Source organism: Acomys minous (genome assembly GCF_964271855.1).
Source record: "Acomys minous genome assembly, chromosome: 12".
NCBI classification, from domain to species: Eukaryota; Metazoa; Chordata; class Mammalia; order Rodentia; family Muridae; genus Acomys; species Acomys minous.
In genome coordinates, this window is record NC_140493.1 from 19,149,203 (window position 1) to 19,158,459 (window position 9,257).

The following is a 9,257-nucleotide window of genomic DNA, read 5'->3' on the forward strand; positions in this document are numbered from 1 at the left end:
CTGGGATTAAAGGAGAGCACTGCCACCACCCAGCTCATTGTCAGTTGTCTTTAAAATTATACATTAAAGATTTAGACGTTTTTAAAATTATACCTTAAGGAATTAGACATTTTAATGGTTTTGTTGTTGTTGTTGTTGTTATTGTTGGGTTTTCTTTTCCTTCTTTTTCCTTTTTTTTTTGGGGGGGGCTGTTTGTTGTTGCTGTTTTTCTTGTCTTTTTTTTTTTTTTTTTTTTTTAAGATAAAGTCTTGCCTTGGCTGTTATGGAACTTGCTATGTAGACCAGGCTGGCCTCGAACTCACCAAGATTCTGCCTGCCTCTGCCTCCCAAGTGCTGGTCTTAAAGGAGTTACTACCTTTCTGAGATTGACTCTTGCTAAATAGCCCAGGCTGTCCTCCTGCCTCAGCCCACCAAGCGCCAGAACTGTTAACATACACGTCTGTCCTAGTTAGGGTTACCATTGCTGTGGTGAAACACCAGGACCAAAAGCATTCACCTAGAGCGGCTTCGCAGGAGGGGACCCAGGTGGCACGTGACACTCTGGGCCACTGAGTCTAAACAGTCACTTAAGAGACTAGTAGGGAGTTGAACACGTAACAGTGTGTGGAGTAGATGGCACAGACCACCCTGGCCAGGGTTCCCCTCTGTCTTGCTGCAGGGTGCCTGTTCATACACAGGAGGCACTTGAGGGCAAGGGGCTGGGTTACTCCAGACTGTTCCCTGAAGGCCACGTGCCCTCCCTCCCTCACCAGGAGGACTACAACCACATCCATGGTGGCAAGTGGACCGTCAACAACCTGCGACTCTACCTCGAGAGCACCCGAGGCAGGGAAGTGACCAGCAAGCTGTTTGACGAGATCCACTGGATCATCGTGCAGTCTCTCAAAGCTGTGGCGGTGAGTGACAGGTGGGGGGGCGGGGCGGTGAGTGACAGGTGGGGGGGCGGGGCAGTGAGTGACAGGTGGGGGGCGGGGCGGTGAGTGACAGGTGGGGGGCGGGGCGGTGAGTGACAGGTGGGGGGCGGGGCAGATGGGCCCTGGACTAACCAGTGCTTCTCAGGAAGTGTTCCACAGCTGGGGTGCTTCTGTTCTCTTTTCCCTCCTTGTGTGTCAGGCAGCACTGGGAAGGGACTGGGACCAGTTTCTGGGTAGATACTGCCCAGGGGAACATGGAGCCTCGGATATGGCCACAGACCCTAAAGTAGAAGTACAGGGTCCCATTCATGTCATCTCCCTCTCTCTCTTTTTTTTTTTTTTTTTAATTCTCTCATGCAATACATTGTGACCACCATTTTCCCTCTCTCCATTCACCCTAGCCCCCACTTAACCCACCCAACTCCTCTCACCCTCAGATCCATTGCACCTCTGTTTTTTTGTTTGTTTGTTTTTTGAGACGGTTTCTCTGTGTAGCCTTAGCTCTCCTGGACTCCCTTTGTAGACCAGGCTGGCCTCAAACTCAGAGTGCTGGGATTAAAGGCGTGCGCCACCATGCCTGGCTTCTTTCTTCCTTTGAGACATGTTCTCACTGTACAGTCATGGTTGGCCTGCAGTATGTTAGATTAGACCAGGCTGTCCTAGAGTGTGCTGTGTAGACCAGGCTGTCCTAGATTGCACTATGTAGACCACAGCCCCCATCAGCCCTTCTTGGTGGGTATTTTGGCATGAGAGGCTACTCCCCGGGGCAGCATGTGCAGCGGGTTTCCTCTCGGGCAGCTTAGCGTTGCTGTCTCATGGCTATTTAAGGGTGGAAATAGCCTCCTTCTTTGTTTCTGACCTCGCCTTTGATCCACTCAGTGCTTTGCAGTTTTTAGGCAGGTGCACTTCTATTTTTGAGCAAATAGAAAAGAAGCATGGTGCACTGCTCCCCTATTTTCAGGGCTTCACAGATGGTGTCTGTCTCTGGGCTGTCTTTGCTTCCCCATATAACTCACAAGAAAAATGGGGGATCTGACCCCAGAGCTAAGGACAGAGGGAAAGGCTCCTGACCCAAAGCCCGTCTCCTTGCCTCCCGTTCCATCTGTCAGCAGGAACGGGAAGGCAACCAGCCCACTGCTGAGATCACTTCAGGACTCAGAGTTCCTCAGCTCTCCCTCTGGAGGACAGGGTGGTCTTGCCTGCTACCTAGCTGACCCCTGATAGACCCACCCAATTGTGTGGGACCTGAGGACACAGTACCTGGGGACATGGGATGGTGACATGTCACCATGGAGCATGTGAGAGATGCGAAACTCCCAGGTTGGACCCATCGCCCTCCCTGAGGAGAAGGCTGTGCAGAGCTGCCTCACAGAAGGGCCTTTCTCCTTCTGGCCCTCAGCTCTGTGGGGGAGCCCGCTGCAGTCTAGTGTCCTTTTTTTGACCCTTTTACTGGGTGGTGATTCCCAAGCTCTTTAAGTAGGCAGGCTTTCTGTTTTGTTTTGTGTGTGTGTGTGTGTGTCCATGCATGCATGTCTGCCTGTGGGTATATGCATGAGTGCAGGTGCCCACAGAGGCCGGAAGCATTGGATCCCCTGAATCTGGAGTTACAGATGGTTGTCAGCTGCCTGACATGGTTCTAGGAGCTGAACTAGGGTCCTCTGGAAGAGCAGTAAGTGCTCTTAACAGCTGAGCCATCTTTCCAACACCTGTTGCAAATAACTTATCAGTATGACCTACTGTGCAAATAGCCAACACAATGAGATTATAGTGTATTTTAAAGCTGCAACCACCATGCTGGGCAGAATCTAAACTACTCTAATCTTAAGGCCTCAAAACCTACATATATGCCAATAATATGCCAATCTGATTACTCCTGGGGCGCATTCTTTCCCAACTGTCAACTTCCCAGCTACCAGCTCTTCGCACTTCCTCTTGGTTTCTTTGGGTTTTTTTTTTCCCCCTAAGGTTTCTCTGGGTAGCCTTGGCTGTCCTGGACTCGCTTTGTAGACCAGCTTTGTAGACCAGGCTGGCCTCAAACTCACAGAGATCCACTTGCCTCTGCCTCCTGAGTGCTGGGATTAAAGGCGTGCCACCAACCTCCTCTAGGAAGCTCCGCCTTCCACTCCCTGTCCTTCTGCCCAACAAACAGCGTTTTATTGACAGCTGCTACATCCACTCAAGGCATCCCCCCACGAACACCCCTCAATTGTTCAGCTCACAGGGAAAGGCTATTGAAGGTGTATCTAAGTCAGTCCGTATCATCTGGTGTGCACCTGGTTTCACAGGGCTGGAAGGGATAGAAGACAGCCTGCTGGTACGTGCGTGCGTGCGTGCGTGCACGCGCGCCTGTGACAGGAAGTCAGCAGTGTGGGAGGAGACGTGTGGTCTCCGCTATTGTGGTTTTTCACCTTTTGCTCACTCCACAGCCAGTGATGAACAATGACAAGCACTGCTTTGAATGCTATGGCTACGACATCATCATTGACGACAAACTGAAGCCCTGGCTGATCGAGGTAACTCACAGCCCTGCCACCTGCCAACTTGGCCAGCAGTGCCACCTTGGCTAGCCCTGCCACAGGAGAAGGGGACATTCTTGCTCTTCTTTTTTTTTTGTTTTGTTTTGTTTCTGTTTTTGTTTTTTGAGTTTTGTTTGTTTGTTTGTTTGTTTTGTTTTCGAGACAGGGTCTCTCTGTGTTAGCTTTGGCTGTCCTGGACTTTATTTGTAGACCAGGCTGGCCTTGAACTCACAGTGATCCGCCTGCCTCAGCCTCCCGAGTGCTGGGATTAAAGGAGTGCACCGCTGCCGTTGCCACTGCCCCGGCAGCACCGCCGCCTAGTACACCTTTAATCCTAGCACTTGGGAGGCAGAGGCAGGCGGATTGCTGGGAGTTTGATGCCAGCCTGGTCTACAAATCAAGTCCAGGACAGCCAAGGCTATGCAGAGAAACCCTGTCTTGAAAAACCAAAAAAAAAAAAAAAAAAAAGAAAGAAAGAAAAAAAGAAAAGAAAGTGGATCCATCTGAAGCAGAGAGAGTGTAGAGATGTGCACACCCTGCCTCACAGTAAGCCTTTTCCCTGGCCACAGCCACGGTATTATTTCTCAGCACTGTGGTCAGATACCTGACAGTAAAACAACTTCAGGCATGAAGGCTTTATTTGGGATGTACTTTGAGGCCACAGTCCTTCATGGTGGGAAAGGCATGGTGGTGTGGATGTGGGAGGCAGCTGGTCACATATGCCCAGGATTGATGCAGACTCAGGTAGATGCTGATATTCCTTCCATTGGCTTCACAGGGCCAACAAGCGGGTTCAGTGGGTGTTAGCGGACCTGCTGCCAAGCCTGACAGCCTGGGTTTGGTTTCCAGGACCTACTTAGTGGAAGTGGGGCCCTGACTCACACAAGTTGTCCACTGATCTCCACACATGCACTAACACGTGTATGCCCACACAGATACACAGATACACACGCACACACGCACACACGCGCACACACACACACACACACACAACACACACACACACACACACACGCACACACACACACACACCATGCACAAATAAAGAAATGTGTAAAGAAGAAGGTCTAAAGAAAATGCCTCCCACATGTGCTCATAGGCCAATTTGGTCTGAGCACTTTTCTACCAGACAACTCTAGGGTTCTGTCACATTGACAGCTAACTGTGACAGCTTCCAGGATGAGGTGCTTGGCAGGTGTGAGATGCCTGTGTTAAAGGATGATGAGCGCGTGGCAGGTGTGGCAGGCGTGGCCCACGCTGGTTCCCCCATCCTCTCACTGCACAGGGGGAAGGTCACAGTGAAGGACGCGTGTTTTTCTTCCTGTAGGTTAACGCCTCGCCATCCCTTACCTCCAGCACCGCCAATGACCGAATCCTTAAGTACAACCTGATTAACGACACCCTGAACATCGCAGTCCCTAACGGCGAGATTCCGGACTGCAAATGGAACAAGTCTCCCCCCAAGGAAGTGCTTGGCAACTATGAAATCCTGTAAGTCCATGTGTGCCTCCCCGGAGGCCCTGTGTTCTAGCCTGATACTCAGACATGGGGGTGGGGGTAGGGGTGCTCACTTTTCTTGGGTAGTGTGTCTGACTGTTGATGCTGGGGGGATAGATGTTGAAGAGACCGAAAAGTGGTTTGGGCCTGTTCTGTGTAGTTGATACTTACAGAGCATCCGCCACCTGCCAGGTGATGGGCCGGGTCTGAGCCCCAGTGCTTCTCGCCTGTGAGGCGCCAGGAGCAGGATGCACAAAGTGCCAGGCTCATGCTGTGGGGTAGCTGTGTGGGCATCAGTCCAAACAGTAATCAGGAGGACAGTGGTTGACCAAAGTGTTCGTACCATTGGAGGCTAGATGGCCGAAGAGGCAGGTGGATCTCTGTGAGTTCGAGGCCAGCCTGGTCTATACAGCTAGTTCCAAGACACCCAAGGCTACACAGAGAAACCCTACCTTCACCTGCCCCCACCTAAATAAATAAATAAATAAATAAATAAATAAATAATAAAAGAGTGGCCTAATGTTGCATATACTGTGGGCCTTGAGGTTGGATGAGAAAAACAAGCTGCAAGAAAGGGTACTTGAGCCGGCCAGTGGTGGCGCACGCCTTTAATCCCAGCCCTTGGGAGGCAGAGGCAGGTGGATCTCTGTGAGTTCGAGGCCAGCCTGGTCTACAGAGTGAATTCCAGGACAGCCAGAGCTGTTACACAGAGAAACCCAGTCTCAAAAAAAAAAAAAAAAAAAGAAACGAAAAGAAAGAAAGAAAGGGTACTTGATACAATCCCCCAAGATGGACGGTGACCTCCAATGCCCCTGAGTGCAACTAAGCATATTTTGGTTGGTTGGTTTTGTTTTCTGAGACGGAGTCTCACTATGTAGATCAGGCTGACCTTCAACTCGGAAGATAAACCCCTGCCTCTGCCTTTCAAGTGCTGAGATTAAAGGTGTGCACTACCTGTCTTCCTTCTACACGTAAGCATTTAATTTAAAGTTTAAACATGAGGGGACATTTCGCGCTGAGCACTCTCGCTCTCGGGTCTCAGGTGCACCTCTGGTGGGAGGCTCTGAACCCAGGCCTGCGCTCTGGACCCGCTGTGTAGCCGCCTCCCGTTTTTCTGCATACAGTTGTAGAAGCTGAGGTGGTGGGGGAGTACTGAGAAAGGAAAGGAGGGAGGAAGCTCAGGGCCTTAGAGGGTAGTGGTTGTGAGCCCCAAAAGTAAGCACCGCCCGAGTGTGGCTGATGTCCTCTTAAGGTCAGCAGCCTCGGGTAGGGTAGGGACAGCAGCGGAAGCGGAAGGGACCAGCGGTGGGAGCTGGCCAGGAAGGCAAGAGAAGAAGAGAGTGTGGGAGTGCAGGTGCCCCCCCCCCATGGGGACCCCCGGGAAGGGGAACTGTCAGAGGCTGCGGGTTGGTGCAAGAGGCCGTGCAGGATGCGGGCACTGACCAAGACAAGACCAAGGCTTGGTGTGGTGTGGCGATAGCACTAACGCGGATGAGTGTCCAGGTCACCAGACAAGTGCCCGTGGCCAGGGAGTGAAGGGCTAGACCAGAGCTGATATATCAGGAAGGGGTTAGAATAGGCTTCTGCTGGCCTGGCCTGCAAGGGCTGAGAGGGTCTAGAATGCAGGCCTCTCCAGACCCAGGGGTCTGAGAGAGAGGAAACGGTCCACGTTCCCCGAGGCTCCAGGAACAACAGCCAGGCTTCTCATACAGGCAGAAGGTGAAGGAAGGAGCTGGTCAAGCGCTAGTGGAGGGCACAGGGGTCTCTGACGAGGAGTGCAGGGTTCAGGGGTACACTTGGTGCATTTGGGCATGGGCCCTCTCCAGAGCCACATGGGGTCGGCAGTGTGAGATGTAAAGGCAAAGTGAGAGCGGCCCATGGTCAGCTGCGGTGGGAGCCTTTGGGCTCAGTCCCGAGGGCCCCTGTGGTGGAGAGCCCATGTGAGGTTCTAGAACCATCAGGGTCTCAGTGGGTCCCTCTTTGGTTCAGCAGGATGTGGCAAGGTGGGTGGCCCAATGGAGATTGTGAGGCCCTCTGTCTGTGTGCAGAGCCGGCAGGGCGCTCATCTCCAGCTTAAGAAGCAGAGGCCAGAGCCTTCCCCCTAGGCCTGAGCTCCCCCCTCACTCTCCTCTCAGGGGGCAGAGGGCTTTGGGCTGGAACTGGCATTTGGAAACTCTTCCCCCATGATGCCCATCGGTGCCCATGATGTTCCCAGATGGCTCCAGGTTGGGTTCTAGGGGCAGCAGTAGGAATTGCTGCTGATGGGGTGGGCGGGGCTCACATCCTTAGGGTGCTGTCCTATCCCCGTACACGGCCAAGAATACGGCATTTCATCCATTGGCATAGCATCCCTTCAGAGTATGCCAGTGTGGAGAGAAGGGAGCTCTTGTGCCCAGGGTGTCAGTGCCCCCACATTGCCCCCTGTGGCCTTGGTGTCACAGTCATGGCCAGCCTCGTTCATCCTGGCTCAATTCTAGTATTAGTAGGAAATACTCTTGGCCTTGTTGAAAAGATGCGGGGTCTGTTCTGGGTAGCACACCTCACCACTCTCAGGAGCCCTGCTGATGGGCACCACCTAGCTCCAGTTCTTCAGAGGTGAGGTCCCGGCTGTTCCTCGACACTGCTGCATAGGGCTGAGATACAGTCATCAGCTGGAACCCAGGCTGTGAGAGGACAGTGGCAGAGCAGACATGATGACCCAGGCCCTTTCTAGCAGTCCGCTGACGCCAGGTTCCCTGTCTGAGATGGGTTTGGGCCCTACCCCACACAGTGTGACGCGTCCTCAGGCAGGAGCTCTCCCCCTGCCCACGCTGGGCCAACTGACTCTGAGGCCCGTACCAAATTCTGCCTAGAGGCCTGTTGAAATGGGCGGACTGTCCACGGTGGCGGTGTGGCTGGGTTTCTCTCCCGAGATCTGTGGCCTTGCGTGGTATTCAGTGGACTCCCTTGTAGGCATATTGGGGGGGGGGTATGTACCCAGAATCTGGAGCTAGGTGCCTCTTTCCAGTGACATGTTTGTCCCACAGCAGCTCAGCAGCCCCTGACTGAGCAAGACCTCCCTTGTTTCAGGTACGATGAGGAGCTGGCCCAGGGTGACGGGGCTGACCGAGACCTCAGAAGCCGCCCAGGCCAACCAGTGGGGCCCAGAGCAGGCCGCTCGAGAGACTCGGGGAGAAATGTCCTCACCACCTGGAAGTGATCGGCAAAGAAGAAGGGCCTCAGCCAGGACCGCCCCACAGTTGCTCTGCTAAACGGCCGTTTTGGAACTTCCTTTTTCTAGAGTGCTTTCCTGAGGCCCTGTAAAAGTGGAGGAGTCCATGTCATCAGGGCGCTCATATACGTGTGGAAACGACAGCTTCAGTGTGTAATGTATCTTCTTTTTTTTAAAGATTTATTTTATTATTTTTATTTTTCGAGATAGGTAGCCCTGGCTGGTCTGGAATTTGCTATGTAGACCAGGCTGGCCTGGAACTCACAGAGATCTACCTGCCTCTGACTCCCAAGTGCTGGGATTAAAGGCATGCACCACCACATCTGATTTTATTTTATTATTTGTGTGTGTGTGTGTGTGTGTGTGTGTGTGTGTGTGTGTGTGTGTGTGTATAGAGAACTCAAGGAAACCAGTAGAGGGCACCAGATCCCCTGGAGCTGGAGCTACAGGCTATCCAAAGTGGGTTTTGGGAACCAAACTCAGGCCCCTGCAAGAGCAACACGTGCTCATAAATGCAAGCCATCTCTCCAGCCCCCTGATGCAGCAGCTGCCACTTGCTCCTGCTGTCTTCTTCTCCTCCTTCTCCTTCCTCTTCTTCCTCTTCCTCCTCCTCCTCCTCTTCTTCTTCTTCTTCTATTTCTTCTCCTTCTTCCATCTTCCTTCTTTCTTCTTCTTCTGCATGTATCCCTGTAGGCCAGAAGAAGAACATTATGGATGGTTGTGAGCCACCATGTGGTTGTTGGGAATTGAACGTAGGGCCTCTGGAAAGGCAAACAGTGCTTTTAATCACTGAGCCATCTCTCCAGCTCTCCTCTTCCTCTCGTCTTCCTCCTCCTCCTCTCCTTCCCCTCTTCCTCCTCCTCCTTTTCCCAAGACAGGGTTTCTCTGCATCCTCAGCTGCCCTGGGACTCACTCTGTAGAACAGGCTGGCCTTGAACTCACAGACATCCACCTGCCTTTGCATAAGTGTGCTAGAATTCAAGGCATGTGCCACCACTGCCTGGTCGTGATGCAGCTTCTTAAAAGGTGTTCACATTCGTTAATCTCTGCACTTAAAAAAAAAAAAAAGCTAAACAAACAAGACATGTTTCAAAAGGTTACATGTCACATGTTTCTGGA

General features: G+C 52.4%; 1 protein-coding gene across 4 annotated transcripts in view; it reads left to right on the top strand.

Moving 5' to 3' along the window:
• TTLL1 (TTL family tubulin polyglutamylase complex subunit L1) overlaps positions 1-8,458 on the top strand; it is a 29,066-nt gene extending 20,608 nt beyond the window's left edge. For all 4 annotated transcript variants that reach the window (XM_084748386.1, XM_084748384.1, XM_084748385.1 and 1 more), the window contains 4 exons: positions 753-896; positions 3,341-3,427; positions 4,758-4,921; positions 7,997-8,458. In XM_084748386.1, coding sequence (XP_084604512.1) covers positions 753-896; positions 3,341-3,427; positions 4,758-4,921; positions 7,997-8,126 — 525 coding nt within the window. In that variant the 3' untranslated portion in view covers positions 8,127-8,458. The remainder of the gene's footprint in view (positions 1-752; positions 897-3,340; positions 3,428-4,757; positions 4,922-7,996) is intronic.
• The last annotated feature ends 799 nt before the right edge of the window (positions 8,459-9,257 follow it).